This window comes from Sphaerodactylus townsendi, linkage group LG05, assembly GCF_021028975.2.
Source record: "Sphaerodactylus townsendi isolate TG3544 linkage group LG05, MPM_Stown_v2.3, whole genome shotgun sequence".
Lineage (NCBI taxonomy): Eukaryota > Metazoa > Chordata > Lepidosauria > Squamata > Sphaerodactylidae > Sphaerodactylus > Sphaerodactylus townsendi.
The window spans coordinates 11,263,461-11,286,127 of NC_059429.1; the positions used below are offsets into that span (position 1 = coordinate 11,263,461).

The 22,667-nt window shown below is 44.8% G+C and overlaps 1 protein-coding gene across 1 annotated transcript in view; it reads left to right on the plus strand.

Moving 5' to 3' along the window:
• LOC125433265 (protein unc-13 homolog A-like) overlaps positions 1-22,667 on the plus strand; it is a 126,853-nt gene that overhangs the window by 92,328 nt on the left and 11,858 nt on the right. The window contains exons 23-26 of the mRNA XM_048497766.1: positions 4,173-4,229; positions 12,468-12,548; positions 14,287-14,434; positions 17,516-17,572. Of these exons, the coding sequence (XP_048353723.1) occupies positions 4,173-4,229; positions 12,468-12,548; positions 14,287-14,434; positions 17,516-17,572 (343 nt within the window). The remainder of the gene's footprint in view (positions 1-4,172; positions 4,230-12,467; positions 12,549-14,286; positions 14,435-17,515; positions 17,573-22,667) is intronic.

A 22,667-nucleotide genomic window follows, 5' to 3' on the forward strand; every position in this document is an offset into this window, starting at 1 on the left:
AAGGACCGATTAGTAACCTTGAACGCTGAGAAAACCAAAAATTAATCACGTATCAAACAAGAGCAGGGAAATCTATTGCATGTTACCGGCCATAATTCGATAAATATGGGGTTCACAAACCATTTCAAAGAGAGCAAAAAACATTTTTTTCGTAACAACAAAATAGGTCTGTAGCCCTTATTCCAGTGGGATTCAGTGACATCCCGACCCAAAAATACCAAAATCTGTTAAGGGGGGATTGGAGCAAGATGTAGAGGGAGTCAGGAGAGAGGGGAGGTTTTCCACCAGGTCTGGAAAAATATGGAAGAGTCATCCTTGCCTAAGGAGCCCCACGGTGCAGAGTGGTAAGCTGCGCTACTGCAGTCAAAGCTCTGCTCACAATCTGAGTTCAATCCTAATGGAAGTCAGTTTCAAGGTAGTCGAAGGTAGACTCCACCTTCCATCCTTCCAAGGTTGCTAAAATGAGTACCCAGCTGTTAGGTCTCGGAACCTTAAGACAATAAGCAGACTCTGAAGTATCAATCAGAAGCGGTTTTTGATGAGGTATCAAAGCGCCATATTTGTTAAAGCCGGTTCTAAAGAAATGGGCATTTGCAGACCCACATATCCCCTAACAAATCTCCCCTCTCAACTTCCCAGAAGCAGCCTCTGGAACCGAGACTGCCCCAATATCAGCAACAGATAGCGAAGGAGCCCCCTGGTCTTCTGCTCACAACAAGATAATAGTTGTAACTTTTTTTCATGGGACAGGTGATACAGGGGATGCCTAGTTTACTACAAAGCATGCAAAGCCAAAAAACATGGGCCAAGGAAAGAATGCACAGATGGCAGTGAATTTTTCAGGATTCCCGAGAAAAAAAAAAGTACAAACCAGTATGGGTATTCTGGAAAATTCGGGTTCCGAATTTCTGAAAATTCGGTATTCTGGAAAATTCCAGAATTTTCACATTCAATATAACTAAATCCAATTCTCCTGAATTTTTTCACCCCCTTACAACCGAGCCCTGACAAGGTCACCGAACTTGCAGTCTTGTTGTGTTTCATTCGAATAAGGCAGATCATATTGTCATTGGCTTTTATTGATGGCGGCATTTTTGCTTTCTGATCCCTGTGATCAGAAGTCGCAGCGCTGTGTTTCTGCATTTTAAAGCAGTGCAGATTTTCTGTTAGTGTCTAACAATCTTATTTAAGCACCGCCTTCATCAAAATCATTATTCCCTGCACTATTAAACATAGTACTTTGAAAAAAGAGCATTTATATTTCCCTGGATGGTGTACGTTGCCCATTTCGTAAGCTCCATGCTGCAGCGGGCACAACAATAGAAAAAGTTAAGTCTTGCTAATAGCTGTCTGGGACAAAATAAATGCTCTTTTTTCACAGTACTACATTTAATAGTGCAGGGAATAATGATTTTGACACTTAAATAAGATTGTTGGACAGAGGAAGGGGGTGGCAGGCACTAGTACCCCAGCGAAGCTTCCATCATAAAGAAGATACAGGAAGATATGGCAGATTAATTCACTCATCTCGTGCGTTCTTTTGGTGGAAAAGGGTATAGTTCTACTCAATTCTGAAGCTGAACTCTGTTGGCAGGTATGAGGGGGAAAAGAAGTGGAATTGTTATTAGCAAATATAAAGGGATTGTTCATACATTCAAGGGGACTCGTTTAGACTCGAGTCCATTTAGATTCCTTAGAGACCCATCAAAAATTTTCAGGGAAAACCTTATACCATGAAAGTCCTTTTCACCTATTCGACTCGACCTTGAAGACTAGCCACTCGATGTGTGAACTCCCCATGTGGACAGGCGTGGGCCTCTGAGTACCACAAAATCCCCCAGGCGATGGCCTGAAATCCTGGTTTGCTCAGCCGTCACTTGGATGTTGTCATCTGTTGAGTTGACACTCCGAGGGGAAGCAAAGGGTTCAGAGGGAAATTATTTTCTGTTGGGATTTGAGAGGGATTCGGGATCATCTCAACTACCCTGTTTCCCCGAATATAAGACATCCCCTGAAAATAAGACGTGGTAGAGGTTTTGCTGAAGTGCGAAATAGAAGGCATCCCCCGAAAGTAAGACGTAGCAAAGTTTTTGTTTGGAAGCATGCCCGACGAACAGAACTCAGAAATGTAAGACATCCCCTGAAAATAAGACATAGGGCATCTTTGGGAGCAAAAATTAATATAAGACACTGTCTTATATTCGGGGAAACACGGTAGTAGCAGTAGATTCAGGTTAAAGCTGTTTATGGAATCCATTGCCAGAAGAGGTGGTGATGACACCTATCTTTAAAAAAAAAGAAGACGGGGTTAGAAATTTTGGCAAAATTTGAGCTTCCATGTGTGGAGACCATATTCCTAAGAGTACAACATGAGGTCAGGGCTTGTAAGAATGAGCTAACGTGTGACTACCTGCGAGGATTTCCCAGGGGTCTTTGACTGATAACTATGGAAAGCAGAATAATAAAGTAGGTGGAGCTTTGGTCTGGGCCTGCAGTAGGGTGGCCAACCTCCAGGCGGGGGCTGGAGATCTCCTGGGGTTATGATCGATTCCCCAGGAGACAGAGATCAGTTCACTTGGAGAAAATGGCCGCTCTGGAAGGTGGACTCTATGGTATTGTACCCTACTGAAGTCCCTCCTCACCCCAAACCCCGCCCTCTTCGAGCTTCACTCCCAAAATCTCCAGATATTTCCCAACCCGGAGCTGGTTAGCCTACCCTGCAGGGCTCTGCTTTTGTCCTTGATGGCACAGCTGAAAGGTTGCAAGTCCTGAATTCTCATGGGAGGACCAAGGCAGAAGGGCCAGGCGGACGGGGACGCACGGAATCCCATATCTCTGTGAAATGAATCTGCGTGGTTCCTTTATAATGGTCCCAAACAGCACTGCATCACGTTTTTAAAAGGGGGGGGGGGTGTCAAACCAGTTGGAAAGTGTGGTTTGTTGTCTCAAAATTATTTCCTCTAATGTGGGGAAAACAGCAGTAAGAAGTGGTTGATGGGAAATAAACTTCTCACATACTCCAGTGCTTGAACAGTGACGATGAAACGGCCAAAAATTAGAACCTCTGACATTATAAGACTGAATATTAATATATTTGGAAACTTTGGAGGTGGGGGGACATGATTGGATGGGCAGGCTTAGGATATAAATGTTGTAAATTAAATTTAAAAATGTAATTTAATAAAGACAGGATCAGGGCCCGTGATTGCTTTTTCCTCCAGAATATGTTTACTCTTTTTAATATATATATATATAGTTTAAAGTTTAAGGAGGATGAGAGAAGGCTAAGGAAGGCTGGGCGTTTGCTTACAAGGGGAAGAGGCTTTTAAGATGTACATTTTCAAAAATAGTCTTCTCTCTTGTCTCTTTACCCGAATCTAACTCTTTCTAGATCTCTGTCTGTGTCTTTACCCAGGTTCCCACCTTTCTACCCGCAGTTGTGTGACTGACAAAATCATTGTGGGTGGGGCCATGGGGGGGAGAGACATAGAGAGTGCCCCCACCCTCTTCGCCTCGGGGAAAGTCACAGGGAGGAAACCAACCCCCCCTTCCCCCCCCCCCGACCCTCAATGTCCTAGCATGCGAAGGCAGTGCATCTCTTTGTGCGTTAGACTCTGATCCCCGCACCCAGCAGAGATACCTACAAGCAACCCCCGGCCTTTCTCCATCTTCATCATCACCCCCCCCCATTTTGTAAACACAGATTGGTACTGATGCCAAGTTCTTGACCCGGCACGAGTCCCCGTGCTATCCTGGCAGTGAGCAGAGGGGGTTACACACAGCTTGCCTTTGAGGTGACACGTCTCTTAGCGGGCCCCTCACAGGTGGGCAGAGGACAGGCCAAAAGAGTTGCTCCGGCGCAGGTTCATTTGGGCACAGTGGGTATCTCTGCCAACCCCCCAAAGGCCTGTTTCCCTCAGCTGCCTGTTGAGAAGCTTCAGTGAGCTATGGCAGTGTACACATGGCAGTGTACACCTACGGAGGGGAAACAGCACGTTCGAAAGAGTCCCTTGCTGGCCAGCCGCTGGGGTTGGTTACCATCAAAGGAGAGGGATTATCCCTGATTCAAAAACTCACTGTAACCTCCTGGAAAGAAAAATCTTTTCCCTCTTACTTTCTTTTATTTTCCTCTTTCCTCCTTCTTTTCGTTTGGTTCTTCTTCTGCGCTGTAGGGCACGCAGATGATTTTCAACGCAGCCAAGGAACTGGGCCAGCTGTCGAAGCTCAAGGTAAGAGGAGGACGGCCACATTTTCGGAGCGGGGTGTCAAGACGTGAGTTTCTGTGGTGTCCGACCTTCGGGTTTTCTGCCACTGTATTCTTAATCGTTTTTGGCCAGCAACCCTGCTTCGGCTTGAGAACTGATTTCTTTTGAACTGTTTGAACTGTTACATTCCCCTGAACGTATTGTGCCTCGTGGAGTTGGCTGGAAGGGGTGACGTTTCTATACGCTTGCTGTGTTGGGATTTGAGCCTTAGATTTACCCTTGCTGCTGTTGAGAGATCACTGCGTCTGCAAATATTCATTTATTACTGTGTCCAATATTTGTCAGAACTGAGCCAGATTCCTTACATGGGGGGGTAACGTGGGGGAGGGGGACACCCCCAATGGGAGAGAGGCTGGTTTCCGTATCTCTGGCATGGGGGGCTGGGGGGGGAGAAAGGGCCCCGTGGCAAAGAAGGCGATTACAGATTTCTCATTGTTGCTGTTTCAATCTGAAAATTCACGCCCCCCCGCTTCCCAGGTTCCAGCTTTGCTTTTACAGATTCAGTCCACCGTGCCCAGAACGTTTATTGTTTTCTTGCACTGAACCCCACCCCCCTGCCCTCCCCCCAAATATGCAAATTTCTCAGTGTCATATGAATAAAAACACTCATGAAACGGTTAATTCTTCTAAAAATGCACCATGCATCTGCAATATAACTGCAAAGCCATTGTGAAAAGCAGAGAAGCCGTTCCCTTAGGCAAACATCCATCTCCTCCCCACATTCCACCCCCAAATCACTAAGCATTTCCAACCCAGAGTTGGGAGTTACCACTGAGGTAACTCCCCAAACACTCCCCTCCCCAGGCTCCACCCTCAAATCTCTAAAAATCTCCTAGTCTAGAGTTGACAACCTTAATTACCGTATATACTTGTGTATAAGTCGAGTTTTTCAGCCCCTTTTTTAGGCTGAAAATGCCCCCTCAACTTATATGCGACTGAGGGTCCCACACCCCTTCCCCACCTCGGTCAGCCCCCAGCTGCAGCACTTACTCATGCAGTGCCTTGTTTCCCTCACTCACTCACTCTCACCCTTTCTTTTCCCCACAGGCTCTGAGGCTCAGGGAAGCTGCTGCTCGGGCAGCCTGTCTCTATGAATTTCTTAAAACGGCAATGCTCCAAAGATTGCTTAAGCTGCGCCCCCTGCAGGCCAAAAACTTAAGCAATCTTTGGAGCATTGCCCTTTTAAGAAAGTCATAGAGACAGGCTGCCCGAGCAGCAGCTTCCCTGAAGCCAAGCCTCGGAGCCTGCGGGGAAAGAAAAGAGTGAGTGAGTGAAGGGGCGGGGCGGGGCTAAAAAGAGGTGTGGTCGAGCTCGCAATTAAGGTTGCGAGGTGCAGTGGCTTTAATCGATGGAGCTGCTGCATTTCCCACCCTCGACTTATACACGAGTCAATAAGTTTCCCCAGCTTCCGGTATGATCATGGCGTCTGCTAGTTGTGTCCAGAGATTGCTCTGGTGAATCCTGTCTAATCTCCGCACCTTCAGCCTGTAGGAGGGGTGCAATCTGGCTCTCAGAAGAGAGAGGAGATCTTGCTTCAGACGGAAGGGAAACTCTTTCGGAAGCACCTGGCTCCTTCGACAGTCATTTCACCGACAAAAGACGGACCGCATAGCGGAAGTAAGCAGCGCCATGGCAAACCGCTTCTAACACGCACAGAGACACTTGCAAAATCGATGAGAAACGGGCAAGAAACTACAAAAGCGGTTTGTAGAGAATCTTCTTCATACTTCACACAAAAGCTAACCAAAAAAAGAAATAAACGAATAAATACCTTCAAGCGCTGGAGCTTCGCATGGCAGTGGTGCGATAACTGAAAGAGAGAGAGCGAAAGGCAGCGCTCGATCGCTGCGGTCTCGCCACCAGTGCCGCGATCCTATAGAAAAAGACATCCAAGCTGCCGGGTTGATGACATTCTGCCCAAGGCGGAAGAGACTTTAACTGGTGAGTGAATGTAGACTCTTTGTTGTGGAGGCTTGGGGAATTGAGGTGTACAGAATAGAAAGAAAGAAATCGGTGGGACGCTGTTAGAAAGCAGGAGAATACCACGGTCCCTTTAAGAAAGCTCTCTAAGACTGCTTCCCCAGAATTCACCTCAACTTCGCGCCCGAAGTATCCCCAAACCAGCCATTCAGCTAAAGGGCATAAACGGGGAAAAGAAAAACAAACGAAACGCATACGCATTAATAAATAAGCCGGATTATAATACTGACGGAGGATAAATACCGGAACCAAATTAACAATACAGCGGAAAGTGAGAACAACGAAGTGAGTTGGTGAACAGAAGGAGGAGAAATTAAACGACGCCAAATATACAAAACCCACAGACTTTTAAAAGGGAAAATAATGACGACTAGGAAAGCTGCAGCAGCCGATAATAAGAGCATCAAGGTATTAGAACCAAAGCACTGCAACACCTGAAAAAACCAGCAGAATATGACCCCAAATTGGGACAAATGATGGAAATAATGATGAACTCACAAAACTAAATTAAAGAACATTTGGGTCTGCTGAGACAAGAGATGACCGAGATAAAGAAGGAAATGACCCAATTCTCCTAAAAAAATAGACGATACTTTGAAGCAGATTAAATCAACACTTAAATGAGAATGCAGAGCATATCAACGCAAGTAGAGGATAAATTGGAAACCTTGAAGGACCACATAAACCAGATGGATGGTGCATGGTAATGCTAGAACTACGGACAAAAAGAAACATTCTGCACGTATAAGAGGCCCGCCAGTATTAGAAAAAGAAAATCTATTGGAACGCCTATTGCCAATGCTAAGCCAGATTTGGAATATGGAAGAGGGAAACAGCTGCAAAGAGAAATTGATAGGACTGTATCGGGCAACCTCAAAAATTGCTAGAGACAAAAAAAAAACTCCCCGAGAGACATTGTGGATTAAATTTGTAAGAAAAAAATTCATGCGAGATCAAATATTATACAATCACTCCAAATCTAAATTGTGCATAGATGGCAATCCACTAATAATCTTGAAGGAGATTCCTACAGCAATACCGAAGGAAGAGGAAAGATTATATGGGACTGGCAAGACACTCTTCACGTATGAACAACATCCGATTCAGGTGGAATCTGCCAGAAGGACTTCTCCTTCTCTTTTGAAGAGAGAAACTACAATATAAACAACGTAATCTAAAGCCCAGGAATTTCTATCCAAAAACAAGATAAGCCCCTGAAACTTGTTTCTAATGGTAAAGAACAATAAGCTAACTGCCTTTTTTGTTTCGCTCTTTAATACACTAATCCTACTATTTGGATATTTTATTTAAAGAACTAAAATTTCTGTTCATATTCTAGAATTACTGATACAATATGATTTTAAAATAATAACTTTGGAACACAAATGGATTAAACAACCCCAACAAAAGAAAAAAACCTCTTCCATCAGCTTAGACTTGGGAAATATGGGATTGTTCGTCTCCCAAGAGACGCACATTGGGAAAATCTGACGAGAAATATCTGATAAACCCTAAATTAGGAAAACTATTCCACGCGGGAAATGAAAAAAAAAAAAAGGGGGGGTAGCATCATATATTCAGGAATATTTAAAACCAAATTTGTAGTCCATATAGACAAAGAAGCAAGATTTATAATTGTGGAAATAGAATGGAATAACTAATAGATATCGACAGGGAATATATGCACCAACAATTAAAAAATCCCAATTTTATCAAAAAAAACTATACAAATATTTAATTACAATACACCTCAAGAATTGGATATTACTAGGAGATCTGAACGGAATAGTTGATCCTAGTAGAGATAAAAAAATAGAAAAACAGAAAAATAAAAAATGCTAAGCTGATGAAAGAGAATAAATTACCCAAAATATTTTTTAAGATGATGAAAGATCTGGGATTAATGGATGTTTGGAGAGGACAAGCTGGTAATTCCTTTTGAATATACATTCTATTCAAAGCAAGACATAAGTCACACTCTAGGATCGACATGATCTGGGCAACTCAAATCACATATATTACAACAAATAAAATTGAAATAAAATGTAGAACAGTTCCTGACCACAACCCGGTTTATTAAAATAGGACAAAAAAAAGAAAATAACATATGGAAAATCAAAGATTGGATATTCAAAAAATAAAATATGCTGCTCTTGAAATCAAAAAATGAATTGAAACAATATTGGGAAATAAATGCTAATTCGAGCAACAAATAAGTGGTATAATTCTCTGGGGACTTTACATAAAAGCAGCTGCAAGGAGGTATACCACCAAATAAGGAAATAAAAATGAATAAGCAAAGGAAAAAGAAAAAGAAGAAACAATTAGAAACAGAATTAGAAAAACAAGAAAAATATCTAGCAGCCAGAGCCTGCAACAAAAAAAAATACAAAATAAAAAAAAATCAGAATAATAAAAGACCAACTAAATATGTTAATTACAGAGCAAGCCACCAAACAAGCAATTTATATGAAGCAGACATATTATACCTGCAGCAATAAGCCAGGTAAAATGGTTAGCTAACAAGATTAGGAACAAACAACAAAAGAAAATTATAACCAAATCTCTAAAATGGTACCCAGATATTAACAACAAATCAAACACAAATTCGAACCACGCTACAGCAATACTACAGTTCTCTATAGTACAAAAAAAGAAAATATACAAATAATGGATATAGAAAACTATCTGAAAGATAAGAACCTATTTTACAACAACACAAGAGCAAAGCCAAAGAACTAAATAAGGAAATATCTAAACAAGAAGTAAGCCATATAATAACAAAATTAAAAAATAATAATTCTGGCTTAGACGCACATTTCTCAGCTATATACTATAAAAACGCTAAAGATATCATTCTTGATCCGGCTTACTGAGGGGCCAATTAACGGGTCTTTTTAGGAACCACCACCCCCAAATCATGGACACAAGCTCAAATTTCTCTAATTCCCAAAACAGAGGACACTCCTGAACCAAAACGACTCTTAGACCAACTTCATTATTAAATGTTGATTACAAAATATAATTCTAATCTTAGCAAACAGACTTAAAGAAAATACTAAACACCCATATCACAAAAGAACAGACAGGTTTTCTTACCACAGGAAGACAATTATCTCAAAACATATACATAGCTTTTAAATATAATTGAAATAGCTAATCAAACCCCTCAAAAAACAATTAGCATTAATATGCCTGGATGCAGAGAAGGCGCTTTTGATCGGGTGGAATTGGAATTTTATGGTAACTGTAATGAAAAAATGTGGAATCACACAGATAACTTTTTAAAAGGAGTACTGAATATATATAAAACCCAAGAAGCTACTCATTAAAAATCAATAATGATCAGACAGAATTCTTCCCAATTATAAGAGGAACAAGACAAGGGATGCCCCTTGTCTCCCTTATTGTTTATTCTAGCATTGGAACCACTTTTAAGAGAGATAATAAATAACAAGAATATAAAAGGAGTAAAGCATCAAGGTATAAACTACAAATTAAATGCTTATGCAGATGACACATAGCATGCTCATTGTATTCCTTTAAATACTATTAACCACCTCACAGAATCCATCACAAAATTTGGACAAGTCTCGGGGTTTAAAATTACCATCGTAAAACTAAAATGCTAACAAACAATATGAACCCCAAAGAAATTAAAACAATTAGAACAACGCTCCCATTATAAAGTAGAAAAAAAAAACAATAAAATATCTGGGAATAACGATAGGAAATAATAATAACAATTTGATTAAAAATAACTATCTAACAATATGGCCAAAAATTAAGCAGAAATTAGAAAAATGGGGAAATATGAATCTAATGCTTTATGGAAGAATTTCATTAATCAAAATGTCAATATTACCTAAGTTAATGTTCTATTCCAGAATTTACCATTAATAAGTTCTAATAAAAAATATTTAAACAATGGCAAACAGACGTGGGGAAATTCTTATGGGGAGGCAGGAATCTTAGAATTAAATATAAAAATTTAATAGACATGCCAAAAAATAGAGGAGGCTATGCATTGCCTGACTTTCACCTTTACCATGATGCAGCTGCCCTTTTCATGGGTGCAGGAAAACATGGATAAATCTAACAGATAGGGAAATGTTAAAAAATCTGGAAAGCTATAATAACAACCTTGGCTGGCATAACTATTTATGGCCTAAATCCCCTACACATAATCGAGGCAGGAGACAAAAATTTCAAAAAAACTCATTTTATTAGAAACGCTTTTATTAAAAATCTGGACAAAGTATAGGAAGATATTTTATGCCAAAACTTCCTCAATGGGTCTCAAGAATAGAAAGCCTGCAAATAAAAGACAGAAATGAGAACAGAGATTGGTTAACTTATAAAACATTACAGTAATAAATCAAGCTGGAAAATCCAACTAAAACCAAGAAACTTAATAATGATAAAAGGTCAACCTTGCCATTGGTTCCACATATATGCAACTAGCAGATAGTTGGAAAAGTGATATATGAAACATTAGGGGATCAATACTAGTCTGATAAACTTGGATAAAAAACTCTAATAGGGAAAACAAAAAACTTTATAAGCAAAATATATATGATTGTCTCCTGCAACAGAAAACCGAGATGGAAGAAGTAAAACCAAATATGGTAAAATGGGCCCAGAATATCAACACACAGTAATCACATTAGAACAATGGGAGAACTCTATATAAATACATATATAGATTCACACCAAATATACAGATCTCTATGGGGAGCAGAGAACTTAAGAATGTACTATAGAACCTATCTGACCCCCCTTACTATCTCATTAATAAACAAGAAAAACTCACCCAATTGCTGGAAATGCCATCAAGAAACAGAGGACACCTTTTACCACATCTGGTGGACCTGTAAAGAAAACAACAAAAAATTCTGGGCATTAATCTCACAAACATATTGAAGAAATCATAGGCAAACAATTTAGTAAAAACATCCATTAATCTACCCTTCTGAACTCCAGTAATGATAGAAACAGGAATCGGATAAGCTTGCGCTAATTACATTTGATATATCATTTGATCATAGCAGCTCGACTTGTCTTTGCCAAGCAATGGAAACTAAGTAACACTCCAACAATGAATGACGAATGGAAATCAAGAGTGCAACAGCTCTATGTAATGGACAAAACAAGCTCACCAAGTGAAACAGTTGCCTTCTGAAGTATACAGAAAAAAAACTGGCAACCATGGACTGACTTTATTGCCAAAGAAAACAATGTCACCATTCTCCCAGTTGATTATTGAAGAGCGATTATATAATTTCTTATATTAATTTTAAGAGTAATTTTGACAAAGGGTTATATATGTTATGATGATAATAACATAAATGAGAATATATAAAGTCCGGTTGGTAACTAACAAGCAAATATAGACAATAAATATAACCTTGAAAAGGTCTTATTGATACACAAATGGTTAGCTTATATATGTTAGCAAATAGAAATCAAAGTTGAAGATGAAGCCCTATAAATAAGAATGTTTAGACAAAAAAGGACAGGAAACACAATAATGTGTCTCTTGCTACCTCTATCTTTTAACTCACTATCTTTGCTCTTTACTTTCTCTTAAACTCATACTTTATTAAGGCAAACTTTATAATAGATCCTTTTCCCCCCTTTCTTTTCTTCTTTCTCTTTTAATTTCTATTCGGGTAATTCTGTACGACTAGGAAGAAATTCTGTAATTATGTTTTGTTGGTAAAACTGTAATTGAATTACCTATTTTAACAATTCTAACTATCTTTTTCTTTTCTGTAACTGTTGTTGAAATTAATAAAGCATTTATAAAAAAAAAAAAATAAGTTTCCCCAGTTTTTTGTGGTTAAATTGGATGCCTCAACTTATGCTCGGGTCGACTTTTACACAAATATATACGGTATACCCTATTGAGGTTCCCTTTCTTCCCAAGCTCCCCCTTCCCCAGGCTCCACCTCCAAATCTCCCAGCATTCCCCAGTCCAGAATCGGCAACCCTAGGTGTGGAATTGGTCTGCCGCTCTGTCCCGAATTGAGTGAGGAATTGACGGGGCTCCAACCAAATTCCTTTACCTCCTCCTAAGACTGGAGCACCGGCACGGCTCGCCCTAAGACACCTAGCTGAGCCCCGGAGCTGGCGGGCCTCTCCTCATAACCCTGATGTTGGGTTGGTTTAAGACAGAGCAGAAAAGGACCTTCCATCACACAAATGTCTTTCTCCGTCCAGGACCACATGGTGCGAGAAGAGGCCAAGAGTTTGACCCCCAAGCAATGTGCTGTGGTGGAGCTTGCCCTGGACACCATCAAGGTGAGTGCCTCTGTCTTTTCCCTGATGTTAAATTCAGGATTCCCGTGGATGGATTTTGTACATGCTGTGTGTACATCTGTCCGGTCTGCTTCCCCAATCAGGGATTTATCAAGAACCAATGCGAGGAGGCTGGAGGGTTAGACACGGGCTTAGGACACCTTGGGAACTCCCCCTTGGGAATTCACAGACCTCTGTGCCTTCTGCCACAGAAAGATCCAAGTGCAGATGTTGGTGGGGGTGAGGTGTTTTTCGGCTGTAGAAAATAGTCCCAAGTGTTTATGACCATAAAAGAATAATTTTTTAAGTGCAGCCTTTGCAAAAACCATCATTCTGTGCTGTAGTAACAGGGACGTAAGTATAGATTTTTAATGGAGGTGTTCGGGGGTGGGGCAATGCCCCCGCCCACCCCTGGGGTGTGGCCATGTCTCCCCAAGCCCTGCCCCCAGCTTCAGTGCTTATAAAAGCCACTCTCTGAGGCCAGGGATGGCAGACATAAGAACATAACTAGCCTCTGGATCAGACCAGAGTCCATCTAGTCCAGCACTCTGCTACTCGCAGTGGCCCACCAGGTGCCTCTGGGAGCTCACATGCAGGATGTGAAAGCAAGGGCCTTCTGCTGCTGCTGCTCCTGAGCACCTGGTCTGCTAAGGCCTTTGCAATCTGACATCCAGGAGGATCAAGATTGGGAGCCATAGATCGATTGGGAGCCACAGACTCCCCTGCCCTGCCCCGCCCCGCCCGCCCCACCCACCAGCCAGGCTCCCAGTCGGCAGCCGGAAGTCCCTTCTGCCCTCCCCTCTGGGCAGAGGTGTAGCTAGGGAAAATGGAGCCCGGTGCAAAATCTGAGTTTTGCACACACACACCCCAATGGGCGGCTGCTGTGATGCTGGAATCCACCCCCAAACGCGTCACTTTCAATGGTGTTTAAACTAGGGAGGCCAAATTCTCCTTTTAAATCCACCTTAAAGGGAGAATCTGGGGTCCCCAGTTAAAGCAACATTGAAAGTGTTGCTGTTTTGGGGTGGATTATCCCCCACCCTGAAACAGCATCATTTTCAATGTTTGAACTGGGGACCTCAGATTCTCCCTTTAAATTCATGCCGAAGGGGGTGGGATTTAAAAGAAGAATCTGGGGAAATTTGAAGGGCGCCTGCTGTCAGAGGTGCAATTGTTAAGCTAGCAGCACCAAACATTCAGGATATCTTTAGGAAACTCTCCTGATGATACCAGCCAGGTTTGGTGAAATTTGGTTCAGGGAGTCCAAAGTTATGGACCCTCAAAGGTGTAGCCCTTTGAGGTGGATCAGAAACCTATTCCTAGGTGGATCAGAAACCTATTCCTAGGTGGATCAGAAACCTATTCCTAGCTGATGGCCAATCAGCTGTGAGTTCACTCTGATTCCCTCTGAAACTTTCCTGTGTTCCAGAAGATCAAGGATTCGTGCAAGGTCAGAACCCAATTCCCAGCCGATCCCTCGATCAGCTGGGAGTCGACTTCTGAGCAGCAGGCATCTCCAGGCCTTTCGGCAGCTGTTCAAGTTGCTCAATGCAGCCCAGATGTATCCTCAGGCACCTCACGGTCTGATCACGAATATTAAATGGGGCGCGTGTGCCTGCCAAACAATTGTAATGTGAAATTCGTGATATCCCTCATTGCACTCGCAAATTACACTCGCAAAACTTTGCTTTGTCCTTGATCTCGTCTTCTCTCCCTTGCCCCTCATTTTTCCCCCCTGCAGCAATATTTCCATGCTGGAGGTGTTGGGCTCAAGAAAACCTTCCTCGAGAAGAGCCCTGATCTACAATCGCTCCGCTATGCCCTCTCGCTTTACACACAAGCCACAGACCTGCTCATCAAAACATTTGTCCAGACTCAGTCTGCTCAGGGTAAGGAAAGGGAAGCGGGGGAGGACATGTGGAAACCAGAGGATGCTCCCAAAACGGGGATGCTCAGAATGGCCCGGTATCATTTCCAAACTGGAACTGGTCCACTAGGAATTCTCCAGCGCCCTCTTTTCTTTCTGAATTCTGTTTCTGAATTTCTGTTGCACTTTGTCACAGCTTGCAATTCCTTCTGTTCACAGCCACCTTCTCCGTTCATGTGCCGTTTAAAGTGCCGTCAAGTCACAGCTAACTTATGACGACTCCAGCAAGGGGCTTTCAGCGCAAGGGAGAAGTAGCTGTGGTTTGCCATTGCCTTCCAGCGTCATGTAGTGGTTAAGAGCCAGCGGGGTGTAGTGGTTAAGAGCAGGTGGATTCTAATCCGGAGAACCGAGTTCGATTCCCCTTTCCTCCACCTGAGTGGCAGAGGCTTATCTGGTGAACCGGATGTGCTTCCGCCCTCCTACATTCCTGCTGGGTGGCCTTGGGCTAGTCACAGTTCTTTGGAACTCTCTCAGCCCCACCTACTTCACAAGGTGTCTGTTGAGGGGAGAGGAAGGGAAAGGAGCTTGTAAGGCACTTTGACTCTCCTTACAGGAGAGAAAGGTGGGGTATAAATCCAAGCTCTTCTTCTTCCTCCTCTGCAGAGTTTTCTTTCGTGGTCTTCCTTTCAAGTATCAGTCCTTCTTAGCTTCCAAAGTCTAACCTGATCAAGCTATACCATGCCTCTTTCCCTCTCATATGCAATAATAATGCACAGCAAAAATGAACATAAGAACATAAGAACAAGCCAGCTGGATCAGACCAGAGTCCATCTAGTCCAGCTCTCTGTTCTCGCAGTGGCCCACCGGGTGCCTTTGGGCGCTCACATGCAGGAGGTGAGAGCAATGGCCTTCTGCGGCTGTTGCTCCCAAGTACCTAGTCTGCTAAGGCATTTGCAATCTCAGATCAAAGAGGATCAAGATTGGTAGCCATAAATCGACTTCTCCTCCATAAATCTGTCCAAGCCCCTTTTAAAGCCATCCAGGTTAGTGGCCATCACCACCTCCTATGGCAGCATATTCCAAACACCAATCACACGTTGCGTGAAGAAGTGTTTCCTTTTATTAGTCCTAATTCTTCCCCGCAGCATTTTCAATGAATGCCCCCTGGTTCTAGTATTGTGAGAAAGAGAGAAAAATGTCTCTCTGTCAACATTTTCTCCCCCATGCATAATTTTATAGACTTCAATCATATCCCCCTCAGACGTCTCCTCTCCAAACTAAAGTGCCCCAAACGCTGCAGCCTCTCCTCATAAGGAAGGTGCTCCAGTCCCTCAATCGCCCTCGTTGCCCTTCTCTGCACTTTTTCTATCTCTTTGATATCCTTTTTGAGATGTGGCGACCAGAACTGAACACAGGACTCCAAGTGCGGTCGCACCACGGCTTTATATAAGGGCATGACAATCCTTGCAGTTTTATTATCAACTCCTTTCCTAATGATCCCCAGCATAGAGTTTGTTCTAAGCAAAAAATATAACATTAATATAACTGTGATGTTCTAAGCATAAGTGCACATCATGAAAACATTGCTCCTGAAAGAATTTGGGGTGATAATCATTTCTGATCATATTAAGGTTGTAGGGTGGATGGTTTCCGATTTTGTCTTTTGCGCTATTCCGTGAACGCACATGTGTGCACCGAGGATGCTAAAAAAGAGAAGATGCACTTGACTGCAAGGAATTGAAATTTGTGGCAAACAGCACATGGTTTAATTGCAAAATAAATTTTAAAAAATAAATAAGATGAGTCCTAGTTAAAACTGAAATAAAGAAAGGTCGAATGCGAGAGAGAGAGAGAGAGCAATTTGGGAATGTTAACAGCAGGGGAAATCTGCTCAATGCTGGGGTAAATCCCTAGCAGGACTTGAGTGGACTGGGGACAGAAAGGGTCACTTGACTCTCCTGGAGAATCATGGGTACTGTCTTGGAAGGATGGGGAAGTAACTTTAAATGTCACGTGTTTGCGTTTCTTCCCACCCTCAGAATCCATCAGGCATAATGGTGAGAGGAGCATCAAAATGTTCCCCTAGATCAAGATTTTTTTCCCCTTCAAAATACCTGCCTCCTTCTGAGCACCTGCCCCTGCCCAAGATGACCTGGGCTGAGAGCAAATTGGTGACTTATAGCAATGCCACACAGGGTTGGTTCCTGATATTCACATGCCTTCTGGTCGCAGTTTTTCTTCCATTCCCTACATCTATTGTGGCTCCTCTGGAGGGGCAATCTCCCACTTCCCAATGGGAAGGGAACCTGGAAAGGACTCCTGTGTTGTGTTTCTGCCACTGGCAGTCAGAAGTCACTGGGAGATGGCCCAAGACTAGACCATGGGCCCTGTGCCAGACACGCAGCTATGCCAGCCTTTGAGCTTTGTAAATACCAACCTCAACCTAATCCCAGTGGAGAACACTCTAGGCTTTTACCATCAATTCCCAGAAATCCTAGAGAGGCTGACTATTTTGAGTTTTCCAAACTGTGTGGCTGTGGAAACCCCAGAAACGCCTCAATAGCCATTTGATTCTGGCCGTGAAAGCCTTTGACAGTGTAGAGAGGGACCACTTTTTCAAGGCTGCTGAACTTCCCAGCATAGTTATAGCGCCAGCTGTAGACAGCAAACTCACTACATTGCTAGACCAGCTGGTGTTTTAAAGCTGCACTATGTTTGATGGTTATTGTTTTCTTTCTAACCATTTGGCTCCTCCCTTCTAGGCCCAAAAGCACCACAAGTCTGGAGAACTAAAAATGACGGCTCCCAAAAATTAGGGACTCCCAAAGACATTCCCTCTACACACACATACACACTGTTGTTCTGCTGCCATTCTTGGACCTGGCGTTCTGTAATCTTTGTTTTGAAACCTCCAGCGGGCGATTTAGAGCTCCTCTTTTGTGTCTGAAGTGGCTGACTTGCTTCTCTCTTTCTTCTCTCTCTTCCACATCTGTTGCCTTTCATTCTTCCTGATGGATGTTTTCTCTCCTTCTCTTTCTCTCTCTCTCTCTCTCTCTCTCTGTCTTTTTCTCTGTCTCTTTCTCTTCCTTTTTCCCTCTATTAGTTCATGGTGGAAAAGGTATTAGGTTTACACTTAGTGAAGAAATTTATCCTGAAAAGGGTACGTCTCACATTCTTCTGCAACTCCTTCCCTCCCCTCTTCCCTGCTGCACCCAGCCTGGTAAACCCATTCCGAACACCCTGGCCAGGGCTAGTAAAAATCCCACAAAGTGGACCCCAGGAGCAACAGAAAGCGGGGTGCTAATGGGAAAGAATGGGGGAGGTTATCCTGCCACACCAGGAAAAGGTGGAGACTTGGGGGGATCTGTAGAGTTGGCAGTTGCAGGCTGGAAAATGTCTAGTGATTTGGGGATGAAACTTGGGAAGGGGAGGGGAGGGTTTGGGGAGGGACCCCAGTGAGGTATCTTGCCTAGAGGCCACACTCCAAAGCAACCGTTTTCTTCAGGGGATCTGATCTCTAGTGCAGAGATTAGTTGTAATTTCAGGAAATCACCGGGCTCCACCTAGAGCAGTGGTGGCGAACCTTTGGCACTCCAGATGTTATGGACTACAATTCCCATCAGGCCCTGCCAGCATGGCCAATTAGCCATGCTGGCAGGGGCTGATGGGAATTGTAGTCCATAACATCTGGAGTGCCAAAGGTTCGCCACCACAGACCCAGAGGTTGGCAAGCCTAGGTAGTATTCAGCTTGGTGAGAAGAGGGGAAGATGACTAAGATGGGAAGTGGAATCATAGAATCATAGAGTTGGAAGAGACCAGAAGGGCCATCAAGTCCAACCCCCTGCCATGCAGGAACACCCAATCAAAGCACTCCCGACATATGCTGATCCAGCCTTTTGTACCAAAAGCTGATAAAATCTCATGCAACACAGAGCAAGCAGAGAGCTGTTTCTCCCTTTCCACAAATGCTAGAATTTGAAGTCGCCCAATAATGGGCACGATTGATTCGGGATAGATTAAAAAGTGAGCGTTTGGTCACACAATCAATGCTTAACTTTAGGAGCTCGTTACAGCAACAGCCACTCGCTTGGTGCGGGTGGCAAGGGCCATCGAGTTACAGCTGACATGGCAACCCCATTGGGGTTTTGAAGGCAAGAGACGTTCAGAGGTGTTTTGCCCTTGCCGGCTTCTGCATCACAACCTTGGCATTCCTTAGGTGTGAAACTCGCGGCCCTCCAGATGTTATGGACTACAGTTCCCATCATCCCATGCCAGCATGATGCTGGCAGGGGATGATGGGAACTGTAGTCCATAACATCTGGAGGGCCACAAGTTTGACACTTGTGCCTTAGAGCTCTCCCAACCAAATACTAACCAGGGCCGAGTTTAGCTTCTGAGATCTGACAAGAGCGGGCTAGCCTGGACCGTCAAGCTCAGAGTGGCCACTCGCTTAGTCATCTTTAAAAAGAGATTAGAGATTGTGTCCGACAACTATTAACCATGATAGCTAAGTTGGCCTCCGGGTTCAGAGGCAGTCTACCTCTAAGAACGTAACAGCCTGCTGGATCAGACCAGAGTCCATCTAGTCTAGCACTCTGCTACCCGCAGTGGCCCACCAGGTGCCTTTGGGAGCTCACACGCAGGAGGTGAAAGCAATGGCCTCCGGCTGCCGCTTCTGCTTCAGATCAAGGAGGATCAAGATTGGATCTGTTACTAGCCCTGTTCCAGGTGGTTTCCCTTCAACCCCGCCCACCCAACCATGCCCTTCTAATGCAAGTCCATCAAACGCATCAGAATGACGTCTAGGGAACACACTTGCCTGTCCAAATGCTCCTCGGCAGATGGAGGAGAGAAGGGAGGGCAGCTTCGGGGAGGGGGGGCCGCTTTGGAGCAGGAGGGTGTGCACCCATGCTTGCATTTGGCAGTCGGACATGATTGATTCCTAGACTGAGCGAGTCTCTGCATGTGACTCCCGGGAGAAGGACCACGAGAGGGAAGGGGGGGAAATGGTACAATTGTGTGCACAGAATGACCGATTCTTTACATTCTACTAGCAACAATGATAAAATATGCATGAAGGGGGGCGGGGTCTCTCGGTCCAGCATGTAAGGGGCAAAGGCGGGGCAACTAGAAGCAAACTCTGCCCACCGAAAAAGAATACACTGCGTAGGAAAATAGCTCCTTGCTTCTGGGATGCTTCCCGGGGAAGGTTTCCAACGGCTAGCCCCTGCCGCGGCGACTCAAAAACGCTTTCCATTTTACGTCTCCCTTGCACAAGCTGCCACCCGTGCCGCCCGGTTTTGCCGCCCTTTCCTCATCAAACGTAGATCCTTCTTCAACGTTGTGTGGCCGTTGGCCTGTCGGCGTTACCCGCACAAGCGAAGTCCGCCGAAATGTATAAGTTGCGGGTGAAAATCGAACGAGAAAGACAAAAGCAGAGTTTGAAACAGCATTAAACCCACCAGGATCGGGAGTATTTGCTCGTCCCGAATGTTTTCACAGCTCTGTGGGTTTCTTGTCCCAGATAATCCGCTCGCATGCAGTTCTGCAAGGGGGGAGGAGGAGGGGTCTCCAAGCCAGACTTCTCCACCCCTTTGGCAAATTTCTGTCCATTTCCTACGCTGATTTTAAATAACAGTTCCCAGAACTCTTTGAGAGGGAAGCCACTGCAGTTAAGTCGCTATGAGGCCAGCAGCTGAAACACCATTCAAGCCCAGCTTATGTGCCAGGCTAGTGAGGTCATACCTGCCCAGCGTACCTGCCAGGCTGGCAACGTCGTACCTGCCCAACTTACCTGCCAGGCTAGCGAGGTCGTACCTGCCCAGCTTACCTGCCAGGCTGGTGAAGTCGTACCTGCCCAGCTTACCTGCCAGACTGGTGAGGTCATACCTTCCCAGCTTACCTGCCAGACTGGTGAAGTCGTACCTGCCCAGCTTACCTGCCAGGCTAGTGAGGTCATACCTGCCCAGCTTACCTGCCAGACTGGTGAGATTGTACCTGCCCAGCTTACCTGCCAGGCTAGTGAGGTTGTACCTGTCCAGCTTACCTGCCAGATTGGTGAGGTCATACCTACCCATCTTACCTGCCAGGCTGGTGAGGTCGTACCTGCCCAGCTTACCTGCCAGGCTGGTGAGGTCATACCAGCCCAGCTTACCTGCCCGGCTGGTGAGGTCATACCTGCCCAGCTTACCTGCCAGGCTGGTGACGTTGTACCTGCCCAGCAGTTAGGATGATTTATCGAGTATTTTCAAGCTGATTAGATATTGGCATCTTTCACAAGTGGACAGGATATTGTGCTTTCCCTGTTGGTGGCGTGTCCAACAACAAAATGCAGTGGCAACAGAGCTGTAGAAGCTCCATTGTCGCTGAGGTTTGTTGTCAGACACTCCACCAAGAGGGAAAGCACCATATCAGATTCCCCCACAGTTTCCCTGCCTCCCTCCCCTGGCCCAACAGGGCTTTTACAATTTAAAAAATAAGCTATAGAATGTTGTTATATCAATATACTGTTGTAGTGATAAATGTAGCAGTTTCTCTGAATTCCCTTTTTTTTAAAAAAATGTAAGTCTTGAGCCTTCTCGTTTGCAAAGTATGCCTTTTTCCCTTATATCTCTGGAGAAGAAGGGACTAGAGGTTTACTTTTTTTAAATGATAGTATAGAATTCAAAGAATCTGCTACACCTAATCGTTGCAACAACATATCATTATGACAATATTCCATTGCCAGGTTTTTTAAAAAGGAAAAGCCCCCTCTGGAGGTGGGCTAAAAAAACTCAATGTTTCCCATGCACACAAGCAGCCGCCTGGACTTTGCTGTCCTCTTTCGTAAAGTTTTGGAGCAAAGCATGTTTGAGAAAGTTTGCAGAAAGCCAGAGCAAACCCAGCAGGGGCATGAATGCGCCACGCTGCTGTGGGCAAACGGGAAACCAAAAACCCTGCTGCCCAAAAGTTTTGACCATGAACCCGACAACTCGTGTGGAAACAGCTGTCATTGTTTAATCCAGGGGTCTGCAACCTGCGGCTCTCCAGATGTTCATGGACTACAATTCCCATCAGCCCCTGCCACCATGGCCATGCTGGAAGGGGTTGATGGGATTTGTAGTCCATGAACATCTGGAGAGCCGCAGGTTGCAGACCTCTTGTCTAACCTGATTTGGAAGTCTCTCAGCTCCGTCCCATGAGGAAAGTCACAGGATCAATCCTACGTGTCTCCAGTAAAAGGACTGGAGTAAAAAAAATCTTAGGGCCTTTCCCCACTTACCTTAAGCCCCGCGCTACTTGAGGAGAGTAGCGCGGGGTCCCCTGGCACTCCCCACGAGAGGGGCGGCGACAGCGCAGCCGCCCCGACGCTGCCGCTGTTGCGCCCCCTCAGCACGAGGCATCCCTGGCGCTCTTGCAAAGGGCGCCTTTTGATGACCCCGCGCAGAGCACGGGGTCGTGGGGACGCCAGGGCGCGCGCCAGGGATGCCACGCGCTGGGAATTGCGCGCAGTGACGGCGGCCGCAGGAAAAGTGGGGAAAGGCCCTTAGAGAAGATCCTTTTCCTCCGGAGCTCTTGGAGAGCCAGCCAAGGGGGACAACCTGGGCTGTGAGAGACCACAGGGTCTGACTCAAGAGATTCCGGGAGTTGATTCCTCGTTTCTGTCCTTCCTTCTGAGAGTCACAGTCTTGCTCCTCAACACCCAAGTATTCCTTCCCTCCAGTTTGTGGGGATCACAGAATGTGGAAGATCCACTCAGCTCTGCCTTTCCCCGTTTCCTTGATCTCTTGGCTTCCCCCCATATCCCATCCATGTTGGACTGCAGTCCTGGGACCATCCAACGCGCTGCCCGCCAGTCACTGCAACTTTCCCTCCTCCCCCGCCCCCCGTTGCTGCATGTGGAATTCCTCGATGGAAAAGCCTGTTTGAATGACGTCCCACCCCCAAATCTCCTTTTTCTTGGAACATCAATGAAAAAAACGCTGAAGAGGGGAGGGTCCGGCTACTGAATGGGGAGGCAAAAGGTTTGCAGTGCTGAGGGACTCAGATCACAGACGCTTGCTAGCTCAGAGCTGGGAGGGGGGAAGATTTGGCAGAGCCCCCCGCCCTCCCCCAGGCAAGGAGAAGCCTTCGGGAAGATGCCAAAGGAAATGGAACATAAGAACATAAGAACGAGCCTGCTGGATCAGAGCAGAGTCCATCTAGTCCAGCCCTCTGCTACTCGCGGTGGCCCACCAGGTGCCTTGGGGAGCTCACCTGCAGGATGTGAAAGCAA